We start from the raw sequence: 21547 nt of genomic DNA, 5'->3' as shown, positions 1-21547 counted from the left end.
AATGGAAAGGACACTGGACTTGGGATGATGTGAAATATTGTCTCAGATAGTTACTAAATGTGTGGCTCTGGGCAAGTCACAGCCTTTCTCTGCTTTACTTGCCTTATCTATAAAATGAAGCGAGTGGGCTTGAGGCTTCTAAATCTATGATCCTGTGATCTAATCGTGCATAGCATTTAATGACAAAGACTTACAACATTTGCCCCCTCTAGTTGCAATAGGAAACATATAGATTTATGTTCTTATAAGTGGATAAAGGCACTCCAATTTTTCCAAATATAGAGATATATTTAAATTCATGCCAGGAAAAGAGCTGAGGGAAATTTTTTCATAAATGGTATAAAGAGAAGTTTTATAAGACAGAATTAGAATTAAATTAAACATGAACTATTTTAATAGGTAATAAAATTATGATGACTTACTCTGTCTTTGCTATTTTCTCTCCAAATCTAAACCATCATAACATTTTTTAAAAAAACCCACCTTACGCAGACTGGCATCTTTAGTAAGCAAAGTGTTCTCACATATGTGTAGTTTCATCTGAAAGGAAACAAATGGAGAGGAAGTCATTCTCCTGATTAGACCATCCCTGATTTTCCTCATTAGGAGAGAGCTCTCCCCGCTCCTTAATCTCTAATGTGTCTCTGTTTGGCCCCTCCTGCGAACTTTCCTCATTCTAAACTTTATTACATATATAGGATATAAATATGTCTTGCTCCCCACTGGTTTGAAAGTTTCTTGACAGCACAGACTTATTTTTCATCTTTGCAGCCCCAATATAATGCCTGCTGAATTCAACTATGATAGTCCTTTGGTGAATGACAATGCTACAAAATTATCCAATCAATAAATATTTATTAAATGTCTATTATATACTGGGTTCTGTGCTGGGATACAAAGATAAATATGAAACAGTCTGTGCCCTGAAGGAGTTTATATTCAAAACGAGTAAAAGGCAATTGTGGAGGAAAGGGAAGAATCCCATTCATTATGTAACTTGTGTATTCTTGTCCTGCATTCTTGTCCCTCTCCTACTCATTTATTAAGGGGAAGGTTGACATTCTCCTGTGGACAGCAGAAAACTGAAATGCATAATATCTGAAAAGCTCTGGTCATTCTCTGGAGTGATTCTCTAGCTCGGTAGAATATCTACTCTTCCCACCACTTGGTATGGAGTGGCTCTCTATCAATGTGCTATCTTGGACTTTCCCCAGCACATCAAGATTCCATAGCAAGACCTTATCTCCCAATACAGTTTTTAATGGTTAAGCTGTTAAAACCATTTCTTGTTCCTCTCCATAGTTTTCTGGGATAATGTCATGGCTAGGTGGTAGGCCTTCCTTAAATGATCTTCCAACTGAATGTCATGCTTATTTGGATAGTTGTTATCTTCAGAGACCCCCAAAGCAAAGGTCAGTAGGCATATGCAGACGTGTTCAGGCAAGTCACTATAGCTATAGTAGTCCTGCCCCTAGGGCCTAGTTCCTGTCAAAAAGCAACATGTTTTCAGCCTCTCCTTCTTTCCTTCACTTCACTGGGCATCATCAGCTTCTATCATTTCTTAAAGGGTGGGAGGTGAAGGGTTGTTCAGACTTAATCACTGCAACAATGTGAGTCTCTATCCTAGTATGGGGTCCTATGCAAAATGTATGATATGTTTCTATTACTGCCACTAACACACAGAGACTGATGTGGGGAGGAGTGCTGAGTAGACACTCTTAAGTATTATAATTCTCTACTGTTAATTATTAATGGAAGTCAATCTTCTGTTAAGTTGTACTTATTGCACATAAGGTACATATGTCCTTTTTTGGGGGGAGGCAGTTGGAGGAGTGTGAAAAGGTTTGGAGAAAGGGACTAATCTGCTACCTTATTGGTCCTGTGGCAAATATTTTATCTTTCCCCCCATTAAAAGGTAAGCTCCTTGAGGGCAAAGGCTGTCTTTTTATTTTGTTTCCAACAAATGATGTTTTTATACAGGAATGTTTTTATTCAAGCATGCTGAAAACCACAGCCCATTGGAGATTAATGGGGGACTTTGCCTTTTATGGCTTTCAAAGACTTTACAATCTAAAACCGGGGTTGGGAACTTGTGGCTTTCTAGGTCCTTGGATGTAGCCTTTTGACTGAGTCTAGGCCGCAGTTTCCCCACCTCTGGGAACCTTTGACATAATTATGATATGCACAGTCCTCAGTCCAGAGGTCCAGATGCAATCCATGTAGTTGTAGACATATGTGTCTCAGGCATCGTTTAGAAAATTATCATAACGTAATTATCATTTAGGATACATTGCCCAGCCCAGCAAAGCATCTCACGTCTCACATCTCCCATCTTTAGAGAGGATATGATACATCTTAAAAGTATTTGAACAGCTTTTTATGTAAAATAGGTCCTAGTAAGTAGAACTAGGAGAAATGGGTTGAAGATGTAAGAGACAAATGTAGGCTTTGTAGATGGGAAAAATTTTTTACCTAATACTTAGAGCTCCCTCAAAGTTTAATGGACTTTCTTAGGTGGTAGTATGTCCTCACAGAAATCCTCATGCAAAGGCTGGATGACTGCTTACTGGAGATATTGTAGAGAGGATTCTTATTCAAGAAATGGATTAGACTAAATGGCCTATCGAACTCTGAGACTATGATTTTTTTTTTTTCAAATTCCTATCTCATTTCCTGCAAAGGGAAGTTTCCATGATGGAATAATAGTTTTATATGAGAATAGATAGAAAATTCACACTTTCCTGGTGAAAACAAAAGTGTTACATATATATGTGGGTGTGTACACATATATTTATATATTTCATATTTATTACAAACCAACAAGTGTAAGATAGAGTTGCCTCTTCCCCTCGAAGGTCAGAGTCAGCTGTAAGAAGCACAACTTAAAAAAAATGTACTTGATTTTCTTCAGAAATATAAATTCAAAGGTATTTAAATACTATTTAAACTCAAAATAAGCATACATATATAATAATAGAATAGAATAGAAGTGATCCTTCTGTATTTGCATAAAATGTGTATAGGCCTTCAATACACAGGGAAAAACCAAACAGTAATTCAGAAAGTGGCATCCCAATGATGTTTTATTGGCTGGGGCAGTCATTCCCATTGTTAAGACAGACTTAGTAGATATTCATAACTATTATCATGTAATAATATTGTCATGTGAAAATATATAGGGAGACTGGATCCCTTCTAAGAAATGTTAAATTTGTGAAATTCATACATACTTCACATATGAGGAAGGTATTTTCAGTTCAGATAAATGATTTTAAATAATTTAAGATGATTCAAATTAATGACCTTACAAATAACTCCCTCTGTGTTTACTGTAAACTACAGATCTAGACACATATAATGTACACATATGACATATGAAAACCATCCAGACATCCGTCAGAGCCATGAATGGCAGGTTTTCTAAGTCCCTTCACCATATCCATCTCTTTATGGGGTATGAGTTATACAATCCTGAATATGAAGCAATTTACAATGATTAGGTACTCTTTCAAATAACAATAATAATTCCTCCCCCAGTTTTCAAATAATTGGTAGATAAATTTCAATGATTAAAGTCAAAGGCAAGAGTTTCAAGATCAGCAGGTGTTACTATCAGAAAAAAATGTTTTACCCGTATTTGGGAAGTGCTTACTTGATGTTCAATCTCACTTTTAGTCACTTCTTCAATCTTCCTTTCCAATCTATCTATATCCATGACATTTCTTTTATTCTAATAAAAAATACACACAAACATGTATACAAAACTGACAGGAAGGAAAACATTAATCTTGGAAAGTTATGAAACTACTGAAGCTTCAATGGTTTAAATTACTTATAGGATAATGACCTGTGATTTCATTGGCATAGGGAACTCTTGGGTGAGGCTAATCCCTCTACCAATGCAGGCTTGAAATTTCTCTGCAATTTAGTCTTAGTTGCCTAATAGAGCATTAAGAGATTAAGAGGTCTTTCTAGGGCTGCACAGTCAATATGAGTCAGGAAGAAGGACTTGAACCCAGGTTTTCTTGGATTTCGGGCCATCTCTAGCTATAATACATTACCTTATAAAATTTTGATGGCTCTTAATTTCATCTGTATGGGTGGCTCACCAATAGAAATCATAAGCTTTCCATGCTTTCTTAACCCTATGCAATTTTTGTCCACATCTTTTATGTGACTATATAAAATACTTTTAATATTCACTCTTGTACTGATAAATAATTTCTTTTGGAGGTCACCAAAGCCTAATATTTTAGAGGGCGATGACTACCAGCTAAATAAAGGAAACAAAAGTTTGGATGTTATTCTTTACAGTGAATTAGCCTCTTTTATCCTACTCCTTGTCAGGCATAGCTGAAAATACTTCCCAATATAAATAAGTAGATAGGGGCAGCCAGGTGGCTCAGCGAGTAAGAGCACCGGCTCCAGTGTTGGGATGACCTGGAGATCGAATCCCGGGCTCAGACACTCAGCACCATACCCAGAAATAACTGGCCATGTTAATATATTATATGTATATTATATATAATAACTTGAGCAAGTTACTTAACCCCGATTGCTTTAAAAAAAATAAGTAGATAATTATAGGGCTATCTTAGAAGTGATTTAGAAATTGTTCCTCCATTTCCCCTTCTTACACCTCTCCCTCCTGTTCTCCCAAAACAACTTTAAATTTGTTTAATATAACACAGTGATCCTATTTAGAAATCTTAACAACTAATGGATCTCACTTGAGGATTTTCATTGTAAAGGATAATAGTGAAACTTCAGTTCTACTGACACAATATTTCAGGGTCCTTCTCCAGATGTTTATCCAACCTACACAGGAAGTGTTAAATAAAATATCTTTTGCATATCTCACCAAAACACTTAGCAAAATGGTAACCCTCAAGTTGATAGGCTACACAGACAAAACGAGAAACATTTAACCACAATTGAGCTTCAAAGGTTATTAAGAGGAAATTTGTTTATTCCATAAAAGTCATAGCAAATCTAAGTATTCTCTTGCCCTTTTTTAATGTTTTAAGAATACTTCTTCATATTCTTATCCAATGGCTCCAATATATCCCACACATTAGAAAATCAATAGTTAAGATTTATTTACTCATCCATTCAGTCAATAATTATTAAGAATTTGTTAGTACAGGGTGGTCTGCTAGGTGCTGTGAGGGATGAAAAGAATGAAACAATTTCTGTCCTCTCAGATTTCACAGTATAATTAAGAGCGCCTTTTTGAATAATGGAGCTTACTTTCAACACTAGATAAATGAATTTCTAGCAGCCTTGAATTTTTCCTCCTGAATCCCATCTCCTCAGAGGTGGCAGAGACTTGATACCTTCTCTTAGTTTACATGTAAAAATTCTATTAATAGAATTTTATCTATAACTAGACAGTAGTAACTATCTAGTTACCACCCCACAAATGGACATAACCAGTAGCCCATACAGAAAAAGATTTAACATGTCCACCATTTGTAATTCCACTGTGTTCAATCACTATGTGATTTTCCTACATTTGTCTGTACCAGTATTTCACTTGTTCAATATACCTCTTCTTGAAGATTCTGGATCTTAAGAATCAGGGCCTGATTTTCTTTTTCCTGTTTCATTTAGGAAAAAAAAATAAAAACACTTCAGTGGTTTAAGATATCACAACATACTTATTTACAAAAATCCATAAAAGTCTATCTATTTTGAATCTTAACTAATTTTAAAGATATGAACACACCAGGTGGTAGCTAGTCTTAAACTTCACTAAAGGCAATATTAACTCTTAGGTTACTTGAAGTCCAGGTAGATTATATAATAAAATAATAATAAATATTTTAATAATAATATTTTTGTTATTTTATATATTATATTATATTAATATATTATTAATAAATAACTATTTTTAATAAATAATAAATAAAATAGTAATAAAAGGAAACCCTTCCTTGTAGGCTTTATCAATATCTAAGATAATGAGAAAAAAACCCAAATCAAAACTCTAGTATGCCTGGCCTTATTTCTTTGCCCAATAACTTTACCAGAAGTAGCAGTGAACTCTATCAAAAAAGCACCCTGAAAACATATATGACTGTACTTCCTATTTCAAGTTCCATATTTTTCTAGGCTCATCTCTGTGTGACAATATGAGCATCAGAAGTTCAGATCCCAAACTCCAAGTTACAAATTGTCAGAGAATCAAAGTTAACAAACCAGGGTTTTACAATGAGAGATTGTACAAAGACATATAAGAGGACCGAAGTAATAGTACTTTGTACATCCAAGAGTTCTAAAGCACTTGTCAAGTCAGTTCCCCCATAATAAATCCCAATGGAATCATGTTTTTTTTTTTACCTAGAATTCCATTCCTTCATTTTACAGATGAAGAAACTGAGGCCTTACAATGTTGCCTAAGGTTACATTAGTGTCAGAATAAGGACTCTAGTATAATTCTTCTGATTTCCTGGCAAGTGCTTTCTTCATTTTACCCTACTGCATTAAAGAAAAAAAAAAGATTTCAAAGTGTTCTCAGCCTACAAACACATTTTTTTTATCAGCCTGAAAGGTTTTCATTTCTATATTTAACAGTATTAACACAACTATATGTTTAATCATCAAACAATTACCATTTAGTAAGCACTCAATAACTGACAGGCACTATACTGTGGTCAGGACAAGGGATGACAAAAAAATTGAAACAAAAATAATGGGAGTGACCAGTCATCTGAAATAGAACATCTATACTGGATCTAAGCTCTTATTAAGAATGCTATTTTTCCCCCAAGAACATAATTTAAAGGCTAGTCTAGCTAACTTACTCTGTACCGCAGAACTTTAATCCTTCACTAATTTACATTCTTATTATAATAAAAAACAAATGAACAAAGCCTAAAAGTGCCAGAGGGCCTCACCCCTGTAGTCAATATCCTGTGAAGAGATGAAAATTTGACAGGCAAATCAATGGTACGATCAAATTTGAATGGTTTTCAGGTATCAAACATTTGTTCAACTCTTTCTTGGGCATAAGCCCATACTAGACAGTCTGTGGATATCCTAAACCTTCATAAGTAATAATTTGATGACTAAATGCTATGTAGGAAATGCAGTTCTAACCTAGGAAGATTACTTCCATATTTTTTTTTCTACTAATCTAGCAGCTGCTTGCTTCTCTTCCAAATGTTATCATGAAAGTCACAATTCAGATTTCTGCCATTTAAAAGGTAACTGGGTCACTTACTAATTGTTTATTCTGAGTTACTATTTTGGTTTTCTCCTCTTCTGAGACATTCAACTTAATTTTCAGTTCCTCCAGTTCTTCTTTTAAAAGATTTGTTCTCTTAATAGACTGTTGGGCACTGGAAAAAAATTGATAAGCAAAACCTCAAATATAACTGTCAGGGCTATTAATACAAGCACAGAACTATTTTGAGGCAAGCATTTAAAAGCACTAAGTCCTTATGCCAGAGATTGAACAAAGTATTAATATGCCCACTAGTTCTGGGGAAGACTTAATTCACAACTTTTAGAAAAAGGGTTAATGAAACAAGTTTTTCGAGGAAGCTTCTTCCTTAGACTTTAAGGTCACCAGAAGAATTACATTCCTGAGATGAAGATTCATGCAAGGATGCTTTTGAAATCTACCAATCCATTTTTATCCCAAAGGAGGTATCTATATTTTATCCTAGGAGCTCTGATTCCCCCAAATGGAATAATATTAGAAGATTCTCCCTCTATAGGTCTTTGTATTCCTACCTCACTCAACTAAACATGTCTAAAGCAAATGGTAATTTGACTTGACTAATGTTTAATGTGAAAGTATTTGTAGAACCTATATCTGATTACATGCTGCCATTTCAGGGGGTGGGGGTAAGGGGAGAAAATTTGGAACTCAAGGGATTGTGGAACTGAAATGCTATAAACTAAAAATAAATAAATAAATTTTAAAAAGGTAATTTGAGTTTATGTTTTACTCAGTTTACACCACTTGCCAAAATTGCCAGGTTAGAGTGATGGAAAACACAGGGATCCTTTAAATTTAATCAATCAAACTTTGTTTTGCATTTAGCTTTTTTATGAATAACTTTTGTTTTTACTTCATCTTTATTTCTCAATCTATCTTGTGCCTTACAACAAAGAACAGAAAAAGACAAAAAAATCAGAAAAAGTAGCAAACATTTCAACTAAGTCTGATGGACTGTGCAATGTCCCATGTCTACAGTTTCCCCCAACCGTAAATAAGAGAAAGAGGCAGGGGCAGCTAGGTGGCGCAGTGAGTAGAGTACTGGCCCTGGAATCAGGAGGACCTAAGTTAAAATCTGGCCTCAGACACTTGACACACTAGCCATGTGACCTTGGGCAAGTCACTTAACCCCAATTGCCCTCCAAAAAAGCAAAAATTAAAAAAAAAAGAGAGAGAAGAGAAAGAGGTTCATTTTTTCATCTATTCTCCAGGACCAAGCTTGGTGACCATAATTGTATGGCATACACTATTTTTTACTGCTGTTATTTTTTTCATTTACATTGTTGTTATAATTGTACATATTGTTTTCCTGACTCTACTTGTTTTGCTTTTTGCCAGTTCGTGTCTTCCTATGCTGTTCTGAATTCTTCATATTAATTACTTTTTAAGAAGCAATAATATTTATTACATTCACGATCAACTTCATCTAGACACTTGCTAATGGGTGGGGACCAACTTTGTTTCCAGTTCAAGGAATCTGGCTTAATCATCCATACAAGAAGGACCAAGGGTATGAAAAAGTCTGTTGCCTAGATGACAACATACTTTGAACATTCAACTTATATAGCTTGTCCATTGTTATATATATTTGGGACACACATAAAAGATAGAGGAGTTGGGTCTAGAGTTGAAGAAAAAGAACAGGCTGGGTTTCCTTTGGGAAACTACAAAATTCTTTTAATAACCTCGATTTTAGCATAAAAACTAAGGCCCACCATTTTAACACCAACATTCTGCTAGTAAGGCAGTAACATTCTGCTAGTAAGGCAGCAAAACATGCAATAAAAGTATCAAAGAAAATTAAAAATCAGTGTTATGCAGAGAACAATGAAGAGATATATGGTTATATAAGCAAGCCATAGCATATAATCAATGAATAACATCAAAGAACAGGTGTAAAATACATCAATAATGAACTATGTGATTGGAAGAAAATATGGAATGGTCCCATGGTAAAGGTAAGGAATGACATCTTGATAGCTGTAGTGCTCTATTTGTACCGTTGTGAAAATAGGAGAAATTGAGGAAGGAATCCAGCATTTAGTTGTGCAGGACTGACAGGCCTGAATGGGTTGTAATCTGTATCACTGGAGGGAACTTTCAAATTGATGATGATATATAACTCTGAGGGACCTTTCCTTCTGTCTTTGTGGCATTTGCTGGTGGGGTCTCTTAATCAAATATATTTTATATAGAGAATACTAATAGAGAATACTCTATATATACACAATATATACTCTATATAAATAAATACTCTCTATACACAATATATATATATATATTCACACACATAAAGAGAATACTACATCCATAAATGAAAGCTGTATACCTTGCAAATTCACAGAATCTCTGAGTAGGAAGTCATTTCAGTATCTGTCTAATCCAACACATACTTGAATAATGATCTTCTCACCAGCATTTTCCAATAAATGATGATCCATGTTTTTCTTGAAAATCTCAAAGTAATCTACTACCTCTCAATATAGCCCACTGTAATTTTCCATAGCTCTAACCATTAGGAAGTTCTCCCTTATATTTACACTAAATGTATCTTTCTGTTTGTTTGTTGTGTTTTTTTTTTTTTTGCTTTTTTGGAAGGTAGGGCAATTGGGGTTGACTTGCCCAAGGTCACTTGGCTAGTTTTTTGTGTTAAGTGTCTGAGGCCGGATTTGAACTCAGGTCCTCCTAACTCCAGGGCCGGTGGTCTATTCATTGTGCCACCTAGCTGCCCCACAAATGTATATTTCTGAACTTGTCATTCACTGCTTCTAGTTTTGGCATCTGGGACCAAGCCATATAATCCCTTGTTCACAGAATAATACACCAAATAATCCAGCTACCATGACCTCCTAAATTCCCTCTTCAACAAGTTAAAGATATCTACTTCCTTTAACCAAGTTTCATGTGGCATAACATCAAGTACTCTGCCATCCTGGTTCTAGTCCTTTAATTTCTCACTGCTTCTCATTCTTTTTCTCTTCCTTCTTAAAATGCGGCACCCATAATGAAATATAATATTCTAAATGTTGTCTGATCAAGGCATTACAAGATTATAACCAGTCTTATTCTGGACACTATGATCCTCTCACTGTAGGCTAGAGTCACATTAGTTTTTGTAGCTGCCATTTACACTTTTGACACATATTGACATTCAAACACAAACTCAAATTTTCTTCTTTTTTTTGGACAAAATACTAACTAGTCAGGCCTCTCCAACTTCTTACTTGCTGACGTGCGTATAAACATATGTGTGTCTCTGTGTCTATATATATTCAATATTTATGACTATACATATGAATTGTATATTATACATATACGTGTTATATAGTATACATACATGTCTGTATATGTGCATATATAGAGATGCATGAATGAATGCACATGCACATACATACATACACTTTGTCTATACTGTTGCTTTTCAATAAGATTTACCTTATTCCTATTAGGAGTTTCATCTGATCAAGTCTTAACACTACCTACAAAGCTACATTTTCTTCCTTGCATTAGGACAGCTAGTTATCCATACTTTGTATATACTGTCATCTGAGGACATGAGTTTTATTGTTGGCTCATATCTTGGATTTTGTCTACTGTGAATTATTGAGCATCAATGCTATCATTCCTATACTGTAGCTACTCTTGAATGGGTTCAAGAGGGAACAATGCACATATATCTAGAAGAGTATAAAGTCTTCTAAATAAAACACTAAGGGGATAGGGAGATGGGAGAGGATAAGGGAAGGATCTTTAGAGGGGAGGATGAGGGAATCGGTTAAAGGGGTATAGAAGGTTGTTCAGATTAATGGAATAGGAGTATAAGGGAGGGATCCTTGGAGAGGGATAGGTTAAATATCAGGAGGGCAAGGTAGTAGGTAGAAGTAAAGTAGAAGAGTCAGGAGGAGTGGGAAATAAGAGATATGCCTAATCACAAAATAAAGATCAAGAGTAGAATCTGTTAGAGAAAAAGGAGCAAGAATGGTAATCATGATCTTGGACAGGGTTAAGGCTAAAATATATTTAATCAAAAGAGAAAAATAGGGAAACTACACTTCTAAAAACTACACTATGTGTCAGCCGTATTTATCAACATTGTTTTGGACTATTTAAAACAAATAGACAGTATAAAGCGGGAATATTGATGTAGTGTAGGAAATGAGTTGGTGGACTTGGAAAAATACGGAAAACGGAGACTTATGAAGGAAAAGGTTATCCACCCTCAGAGAAGCAGAGGATAAATAAGTGTAGTATAGTCTTACATATGAAGCTATATGTCTATATATAACTATGATTATTGATATCTAAGTATATGTGTAAGTGAATGTATGTATGGGTGTATGAATGTATGGGTATACATGTGTATATGTCTATATATGTGGATATATATGCACATATGTATGTATCTTTATATATATCCACATTTAATTGCAGCCTTTTGGGGGGGACAGAGGAAAAAGAACAAAGTAAAAAGGGCACAGCAGATAACATGACAAAACAGGAAAATGATAAATGTTGGAGAACATGTGGGAAAGTTGGCACACTAATTCATTGTTGATAGAGTTGTGAGCTTATCCAACCATTCTGGAGAGTAATTTGTAATTATGCCCAAAGGGCTATAAAAATGTGCATACTCTTTGACCCAGCAATACCACTTCTAGGGCTGTGTCCCAAAAATATCATAAAAATGGGAAAAGGACCTACATGTACAAAAATATTTATAGCAGCTCATTTTGTGGTGGCCAAGAACTGGAAATTGAGGGGATGCCCATCAATTGGGGAATGGCTGAATAAGTTGTGGTATATTAATATCATGGAATACTATTGTGCTATGAGAAATGATGAACAGGCAGACTTCAGAAAAACCTGCAAAGACCTATATGAACTGATGTTGAGTAAAACGAGCAGAACCAAGAGAACACTATACACAGTAACAGCCATAGTGTGTGATGACTGACTTTGATAGACTTAGCACTTCTCAGCAATGCAAGGACCTAAAACAATTCCAAAGGACTCATGATAGAAAATGCCATCCACATCCAGAGAAAGAATTATGGAATCTGAATGCCGAATGAAGCAAACTAATTTTTTTGTTTTTCCTTTCTCATGGTTCCTCCTATTCATTCTCTTTCTTCTATACAACATCACTAATGTGAAAGTATGTTTAATGGGAATGTAAGTTTAGAGCCTATATCAGATTGGAGGCCATCTTGGGGAAGGAGCAGGGAGGGAAGGGGATAAGATTTAAAACTTATGGGAGTGAATGTTGAAAACTAAAAATAAACAAACTTTTTAAAAGTGCATAGCAGGGGCAGCTAGGTGGTGCAGTGAACAGAGCACTGACGCTGCAGTCAGGAGGACCTGAGTTCAAATCCGACATCAGACACTTAATACTTACTAGCCATGTGACCTTGGGCAAGTCACTTAACCCCAATTGCCCTGCCTTCCCTCCTCCAAAAAAAGCAAAAAAAAAAGTGCACAGCAGAAAACAAAAGAAAATTTACAAGGAAGCAAAGAAAAAATGGGCAATACTTAACACAATGTGCAGCATTTATTATATAGGCTTTCTTGAAATGGAGATTACTGTATATTTTGAATCCTCTCTCACATTCTGCTGTGCACATGGCAATGCTTCTTTTTCTTTTATTATTTTATATTATGTTAGTTTTAGTATTTAAGTTTGTTTCTTTTTTCTTTGCTTATTTTGTATTTAAGTTAAAATACAATAACTTTTTTTAAAGTAAGATCAACACCTCTCTACCAGGAAGTGAATGGTATGTTTCATTTTTATTCTTTTGGACTTGTGGTTTATATTTCTATTTATCAGGGATCCAAGAAGGGTTTCTTATTTTGTCTACAATAGTTATTATTGTATAAATCTCATATAAATTGATCTAGTTCTGCTTACTTCACTCTGGATCAATTCATTAGAAGTCTTTCCTCTGAAACTGTCCATTTCATCATTACTTATGGTACAACAATATTCCATTACATTCATATACCACAATTTATTTAGTGATTCTCTGGAGAGACCATCTCCTAATTTCCAATTCTGGGGTACCATGAAAGAATGGCTAGAAATATTTTTCTACATATAAATCTTTTTCCTCTTTCTTTGATTTCTTTGAAGTACAGACCTAGTAGCAGTATATCTGGGCCAAAGTATATACATAGTTTGGTAGCTTCTTAGGCATAGTTCCAAACTGCTTTCCAGAATGGCTAGGTCAATTCACAGCTCTATGATCAAAACTAGTGCACTTTTTTTCATGCGACCCCTTTAACATTTATTATTTTCCTCTTTTCTAATCTTTGTCAATCTGATAAGTATGGTGTGGAAGCTCAAAGCAGCTTTAATTTGCCTTTAGCTACTTATTAGTGTCTCAGAGAATTTTTCATGATCATTGATAGTGTAGATTTCATCTTTTGAAAACTGCCTTTTCATACCCTTTGATCATTTGAGGAATCTTTATTAGAGAAGTGTGTTACAAATATTTTTCCCAGTTACTGTTCTCCTGATTTTTGCTACATCAGACTATTTGTGAAAAACTTTTAAATTTTATAATAAAAAATTAAAATTGTCCATTTTATCTCATGTGATTCTATCATTTCCTTGGTCATGAACTCTTTCCTATGCATAGATCTGAAAGGAAACTTCTTCCTTGCCTCTCCTTTGTTTACCATATGATTTTATGACATGTTTATGATATATAGGTCATGTACCCGTTTTGGCCCTCTAACTGTTACTGTCCTAAATGGTGGGTGTCTCATATGGTCCAATATATCTGTGATCATCACTCCCACATATATGTTTTTGTACCTCATTAGAATATAAGCTTTTGGGGGCAGGGACTGTTTCACTTCTGTGTTTGGAGCTTCTCAGCACAGTGTTTGGCAAATAGTAAACACTTAAAATTTTTTAGAGCATTAATTCATTCATCTACTTATTCTTCATTCATTGCTTCTTCCCTTCCCTTCAGTTTAAGGTCATTGGATTAGACAAGGAAGATAAAACTTTTTTCCACTCCTTCTTGGGTATACTCCATCTTTGGCAAAGAATCAGTCGTTTTTTCAATTTTAAGCCATGGACTAGAAATTCAAATCCCTCTCTCAGGTACCATTTTCTTAAGTAACCATTTACTGGGGAAATAACCACATGCATATGCTAGAAAGGCTCTATAATAATAACAATGATGATGATAATATTACCAGCTAGCATTTATAAGCAGCTATTGCTAAGCACCGTGCTAAAGTTCTTTACAAATCTCATTTGAACCTCACAAAAACCCTGGGAAAGTGTGTGTATACACTTTACAGGTAAGGAAAGTGAGACAAACGATGTGGGTTTTTTTTTAAATTTCATAGTGCTATGCAAGTAGTCTGGCACAACTAGGAATAATTTGAGTGTACCCATTTTTTGGCTTGTAGGGCCTACAGACTTCAGGCACATGGCATGGACATGGATGAACTATTCAAGGGCATAGATATGATAGAATACAGTCCTGGGACACAAACAAACACAGAGTGATATAAATTCACCTTTTCATTTGATTGTGCAATTCATGACAGTCTTCTGTTAACTGGTTGTTAGCTTCCTCTAGGGCTTCCAATGCTAGCTTAAATTTGTTATTTTCCTCTTGTAGTTTTTGTTTGCTAAACTTCAGGTCTGCCACACATGTAATCAATTCAGAGGTCTCTCTGAAGATGAAGAAATAAAAGGGAATATTTTTCAATAAAGCATCTCTTTCTCCCCAACCCCTTTTATACCAAACAAGAATGAGTGTATTCATAGTTTTAAATTTTCTCAAGAGATTGATTCCCTACCCAGCTATCATCATGAAATCAACATTCTTGGATTTTCAGGAATCAGTCACTCCTAAAACATGGATTTTATTCTATCACTGTAGCTTTTTTCACAGTTGCCTTTTTTTCATTCTGGGATGTCCTACTTCTAACAAAATTTGTTTCTTATACATATCAAGTGAGGTCATTTGAATGAGAAATTGAGTTCTGTAAAAGAGAAAGTATGAGAATAAATTACTAGTAAATTTAAATTAGATTCTTTTTATATTTAATTTTTATTTTTTCACAATTACATGTAAACAAAACTTTTTAAATATTCTTTTTCTTAAATTTTTAGTTCTATACTGTGTCTCTCTCTCCCTCCCCTCTTCTCTTCTTGAGAAGGTAAACATGACCTAGATTTTATAAAAATGATTCCAGTGTAGATAGCACAAAATAGTTAAGAATTAGGCTATTGATTTATCTTAGACTAATGGGGAAAAGAGTTTTAGTAATCACCATTATACATGACCACTACACATTTCTCTACTGCTTTAAGGCTTCCAAAGCCCCTTTCTCCTTCAACTACTAGTTCTCTCCCTTTCAAACTCCTTTATATCAAATAGGATAATAAATGTAAATTGTTTAGTACCGTGCCTGGCACATAGTAAATGCCATCTAAATATTATCATTATTGTTGTTATTATTTAACTTATTTTTTCTCTTTGTTTTTTTCCTGTATATATTTATGTATATTTGCTTCCTTTGTCAGAATGCAAACTCCTTGTGAATAGGGATTATTTTATTCGCTGTATCTGTATCTCCAGAGACAAGCACATTGCCTGAACAAATCTTGAAGTACATAGTAGCAGGTATTATCCTCGTTTGATCAATGAAGAAACTGAGGCTCAGTGTGACTGAGTGATTGCTCAGGATCACATAGGGTCAGACTAAGATTTTATATACATGAACAAAGTGCATACATTGTAAATTGGTCTGAATAACAAACTGAAATATTTCAAATGTCACCAAAAGAAATCATACTTACAAGTCATCTTTACATGTATCTCCACCAAAAGCCTCAAAACTCCCTGATGTGATAGTCACTGTATTTGAGGTCATCTTAACTAAAATGCACAAAAACAATGCAGAATAAAGACTTTTTTAAAAACACAGGAAAGGGGCAGAAAATTCTACATAATGATATAAACGTTGCACCTGACTTCTAGCTATGCCATGACTTACAGACAGAATCTTCTGCAGAGCTCATTTCATTCTTTCTTCCCCTGTAACAAGAAAACCAGCAATTTAGAAGCATTTCTGTATACCAAACCTTGGATCTTCCCTATGCGGTAAATTTCACATTAATATACAGCTGTTTCATATTGAATCCAGAAGGGCAATGATCTTTGTCCTAACTGGCGTTTTCTAAAAAGTTTTGGCCAAATCTGATGAATTCAACATGTATTTTAAAAAATTTTTTATCAAATTTTGTTTTAAATTTATGGAACAAAACAAGCATTCCCATAACATAGTACAATAAATAAGATTATTGCACATGCAACTGCAAATGCACAAATTGCTATTCCTTTCAAATATACAACAAAATTATCATGTACATTTCTTTTGTTCTTCCCTCCATCTCCATATTCAACATATATTTATTAAGATCTTAATATAAAATTATAAAAATTTTACTGTGATAGGCAAAAAATAGGATGAAAAAGAATACCAGGAAGAATGTCTACTCTGGGAATTTGCAGACTAGTTGGGGGAACCTGGCATAAAACAGAAGTAGCAAGTTATAGTAGAATAAATGATAGCCTAGAAGTCAAGAAAACCTGAGATAAAGTCCTGGCTTTGACACTAACTTCCTATGTGATCTAAGGCAGGTTGTTCCCCTTCCTTTGGCTTCAGTTTATTCTTCTGTGAGAAGTTAATACTAGAAAGACTCTAGGTCCCTTCTAGATCTAACAAGGAACCAAGCAATGTGGAGGAGAGAGAGGAGGCAGTGTGTGCTGGATGAATCAAAAACCATTGCCACATTGACCACCATCTTCACTTAGACCTTGAAGATCTCTCAGCTGAGAATTTCGCCTCATATTTTGCAGAAAAAGACTTGAGGCCATTCACTGTGAACTCTGTCTTCTCCCTCTTCCTTGTTTCCTATCACTAAGGTACCTTCTGACACTCTCTCCTCCTTTATCCCTGTTTCACATGATGAAGTGGCCTTACTCCTTACCAAGGTCAACCCCTCTTGTTCAAGGGATCCTATTCCATCCTGATTACTTCAACAGATTGCCTCCTCTGTCATCCCCACTCTATCATATTTTCCATCTCTGTTTCTACTGGCTCATTCTCTATTGCCTACAAACAGGCCCATGTTTTCCCCATCCTGAAAAAACTCCCCCTTGATCTTTCCATCCCTATCATTCTATATCTCCTCTGAACTTTGTAGCAAAACTCTTCAAAAAGGTTTTCTACCAAAGATGCCTCTTCTTTTTCTCCTCTCACTCTTTCTTTAAATCCCTTACAATCTGGCTTCTGACCTTATTATTCCACTAAAATTGATCTCTCAAATCCATCTCCACCCAGACCACTCTAGTTGGTTTTCTCCTTCATGAGTTGTGGAGGGGTGCAAGGGCATGAGCTTATTCCCTAAAGGCAAGAATTCACCTAGATTAGATTCTGGTTACCCTCTACACAAAAGTAAGGTCTCCTAGTTGGGTGGGGAAAAAAACCAAAACAAAATTGCTCTCTCAAAAGTTACTAATTACTTCTTAGTTGCCAAATTTAATTCTCCTTGACCTGTGATCTTTGACACTGTTTATCACTTTTCCCTCCCTAATTCTCTCTACCTTGACTGCCATCTCCCTTAAGACCACATTGGAGACAACCAGGGCCCTGACCCCAAGAAACTTGGGAATAGCAACTCTTCTAGCTCTATTTCCATTGCCTTAGTTCCTTCCTGGGAAGGAACCTGTATATAAATGCAGCCTAGCAATGTTCCTGCAGGTGCTACAAGCACAGAAAGACCCAGAAGAAAGAACTCCTTGGTACTGGCAAATGGCTTAACTTTAGAAACTGACAGGATTTTATCAGCAGAAATGCCATTAAAGAAGAGGCATTACCATCTGCTTTGCTATTGCACTCTAAGGACCATGGGACCTTTCCATCTGGCTTTCTGCTGATGCTTTCCATATGCTGTTGTCTCACTCCATAGAATATGAATTCCACGAGAGCAGAGACTGTCTTTTCTATCTGCATCCCCAGTAACTGGCCCCAGAGCTTTGCACATAGTAAGTACTTAATAAATACTTCATTCACTTATTCATTCAACATTATTATTATTCTATGAATATGATAATGTTCTCCTTTACCTAGAAGGCATTGAATAAGCAGTGACAAAATAAAGCAAAATGCCAATAAATAGTATTTATAATATTGACTGGTATTCAGAAAAGGAGAAACTCAGCAGGCACATAGGGGTCAAGAAATAGGACTTCAGTTGAGCCTTGAATAACTAAGACTTAGCAGATAAAAAGGAGGAAAAAAGGCATTTTGCTATGGGGGAGAATGATTTCTGCATGGAAATAAAAAGAGTACATCATAGGAATGGAGAGAAAACTAGTCTGTTTGAATTGCAAGCTTTATGTTGGGATAATGGGAGAGAAGTAATGGGAGAGAAGTTTGGACAGGTAAGTAGAACCATACATATTAAGGAGGTCTCTGAACATCAGGTTGATTAATCTGGACTTGCTGCTAGGTACTGAGAATCTACTGGAAGCTTTTAAACAAGAGGTTAAAGCAATGTAGTTGACCTTGTAGGATGACTTGTCTTCTGACTTTTTGTAGGATAAATTGGAAGTAGGTAAAGATTAGAGACAAGAACATCTCTTAGGAAGTGATTATAGTAGCCTATCTATGAAGTGCTAGGGGGTCCAGCCTAAGATACCACCAGTAGAGGGGTGAGGAAGTAATAGACTCAACATTTGAGAGGTCTTTCAAAGCAAGAACTCAGAGAGCTTTGTGACATATTGAATATGTGGCACAGTAGAGAAAGAGTCAAAGATGCCTCCAAGATTTCAAATGGTGCTGATACTGAGGAAAACAAGTTAGTTGGTAAAGGGAATGGTTTTGGAAGATAAGACAGCAATAAGGTTAACTTAAGGAATGGGGACATTCAAGTGAAAATGTTCTCTTCTAAGTAGTTCATCATTTTAGCAAAAAGCATAAACTTCCTTCATTACCTATTTACAAATGACAGAAATAAGGACCCAAATGGACTATATTGATGCTCAGACTATTTTTTTAAACCCTTCAACCCTTTGTGAAGTGCTAATAGTCAGATAGTATCTAAGTAGTCAGATAGTGGGGAGGGAGAAGAAGAAAAGACAGAAGGAAAAACATGAAGAAAAGGACCTGAATAACAGAAATCTTTAGTATAGTGTTAAAAAATGATTAATTCCCATAGAAAATAAACTTTGGTAGCTCAAATGACATTTCCTATTCAATGTATTTGTTCTTTTATTTTAGACCTAAGCACATAATTTCCAAATAGTTATTTTGTTATTTCAGTTACCCACTGTCAATAACCTATACACCATGCTTTTGACTCCAGTTGATTTATCCTTTATTTAAGCTGCTTGGGAAAAAAAGCTTAGTTTATATATTTGGAACAGTCAGAAGAATTAAGCTCTGTTGATGACAGATAAATATGGAAGTTGAATATGACAAGAAATTCACACTAGTATCCCTATCTTATCACCTTATCTAATTCTCAAGTACATTATTGCTTTCATATTTTACACTTCTCTCTAAATGCCACTTTTTTCTTACACATTTAGCATACAAATATATATTGTTTTTCTCTCTCCATCTTATCCTCATTCTTTTAAAAATGATTTGTTAGAAAGTTAACACCAAATGTCATAAGGAGTTCCTTAACTTTATTTACAGGTTTGTTGTTGTTCAGTCATGTCCAACTCTTCATGACTCTATTTGGGGTTTTCTTAGCAAAGATACTAGAGTGGTTTGCCATTTCTTTTTCTAGATCATTTTACAGATGAGAAACTGAGGCAAACAGAATGAAGTGACTTGACTGGGGTCACACAGCTAGTAAATGACTGAGACCAGATTTGAACTCAGGAAGATGAGTGTTTCTGACTCCACATGCAGGGCTCTATTCACTACGCCACCTAGCTTATTTATTTGCAGTTACTTAAGTTCAAATAAATTAATTTTAAGGCATAAAATACCCCATCTTTTCAGTCACTCCCCCTAAATCTCCATCAGAATTCTTTGTCTATACGCTCTCATTCATTTTTCTTCATGATCAATATGTGTAAGTAGTTCTTTTGGTACTGCCTTTTTCTGTTTGGTATTATTTCACAAAGGTCTTTCCAAAATCTTTATATTCTACACATTTGAAATATATTGATTTGCATTTTAGTATTCTTTTACATGACTGCACTGAAATTTACCTATTCACCTGTCATTGGACAGTTAGATTGTTTCCAGTTTTTTTTTAATTACAAATATAAGTCTAAAAAAAATTTAAACAGATTTTTTGGTCTGTTTTTATAACTCTGAAGGTATATGGCTAGATTTAAATTCATGTCTTCCTGACTTCAGTTTTAATATTCATTTCTCTGTACCATCTAGCTGCTTATAGTTAAAAGTAGTAGAGCCCTGATGTTATAGTAGAAGCCCCTCAAAACCTGTTACTGTTAAAGAGTATCATGAATTCACTTAACTCCTTTGGTTCAGCTCTTTTATATATATAAAATGGTGATATTTGCTTAGTCACTCTATCAAAAGGATAATTGTAAAGCCAAGCAACACTCGAAAGTATTTTACTAGCTTCTCACAAAATAGAAATTAATGTTAGATATATCAACTGTCATTGGAATTAAAGCAGAAACTCATGAAAACACTTATCAGCAAGAGCCACCAATTACCATCTGTTTCTACAATCTGCTATCCATTCTTTCATAACGGTATGGTAAGTCTCCAAATCCACGAACAAGCCTCTCTTTTCAGGGTCAAACATGGTCCATAGCTCTTCAAGGTCATTGTCTTCAGACTCCCAGTTAGTTATAAGTCTCAAATAATCCATTAATTTAGAAACGGCTACTTTGCCTTCTGGAAAGGAGAAAGAAAATAACTTCAAGGCAAAAATTTCAACATGCATTTCCGAAAACATTCATTAAGCATCTGTGATATTCTAGGAACCAATGACATAAAGATCAAAAAAGCTCCTGTCCTCAAGGAACCTGCAGTCAAATAGAAGAATGAGACAAATACTCAAATAGGTTTGAATGAAATAAATGCACAAGAGAAGTAAAACTGAGAAGCAGAAGTGATTTAAGAAGGGCAGATGTGTCCATTTGGGGAAGAGATTGGAATCTGCAAACTATAGGCAAGTGATAGTGACTTCAATTCCTAGCAAAATGCTAGAATATATCTCTAAGAAGATGTTGACAGTGATGGTATGGAAAAGGAAGCAGTGAAAACTACGGCTACACAGCTCTTTCATTTCCT

At 35.1% G+C, this 21547-nt stretch overlaps 2 protein-coding genes across 2 annotated transcripts in view; one reads left to right on the top strand and one right to left on the bottom strand.

The window, feature by feature from the left end:
- Positions 1-21547, top strand: part of LOC138175790 (branched-chain-amino-acid aminotransferase, cytosolic-like) — a 261129-nt gene that overhangs the window by 36283 nt on the left and 203299 nt on the right. The gene's annotated exons all lie outside the window — the stretch shown is intronic.
- The window catches only part of LOC138175695 (inositol 1,4,5-triphosphate receptor associated 2-like), a 115933-nt gene that overhangs the window by 84848 nt on the left and 9538 nt on the right, over positions 1-21547 (bottom strand). The window contains exons 3-10 of the mRNA XM_069106209.1: positions 20965-21148; positions 16250-16290; positions 16053-16131; positions 14762-14920; positions 7226-7343; positions 5550-5600; positions 3653-3730; positions 484-540 (exon numbers count right to left, since the gene is read on the bottom strand). Of these exons, the coding sequence (XP_068962310.1) occupies positions 484-540; positions 3653-3730; positions 5550-5600; positions 7226-7343; positions 14762-14920; positions 16053-16131; positions 16250-16290; positions 20965-21148 (767 nt within the window). The remainder of the gene's footprint in view (positions 1-483; positions 541-3652; positions 3731-5549; positions 5601-7225; positions 7344-14761; positions 14921-16052; positions 16132-16249; positions 16291-20964; positions 21149-21547) is intronic.

This window comes from Petaurus breviceps, unplaced genomic scaffold (genome assembly GCF_028583685.1).
Source record: "Petaurus breviceps papuanus isolate PSGF00001 unplaced genomic scaffold, PetGlider_PUasm1.0 79, whole genome shotgun sequence".
In the NCBI taxonomy this organism is placed as follows: Eukaryota; Metazoa; Chordata; class Mammalia; order Diprotodontia; family Petauridae; genus Petaurus; species Petaurus breviceps.
Note: the sequence above shows the minus strand (reverse complement) of the source record. Positions and strands in the feature narration are given on the sequence as shown.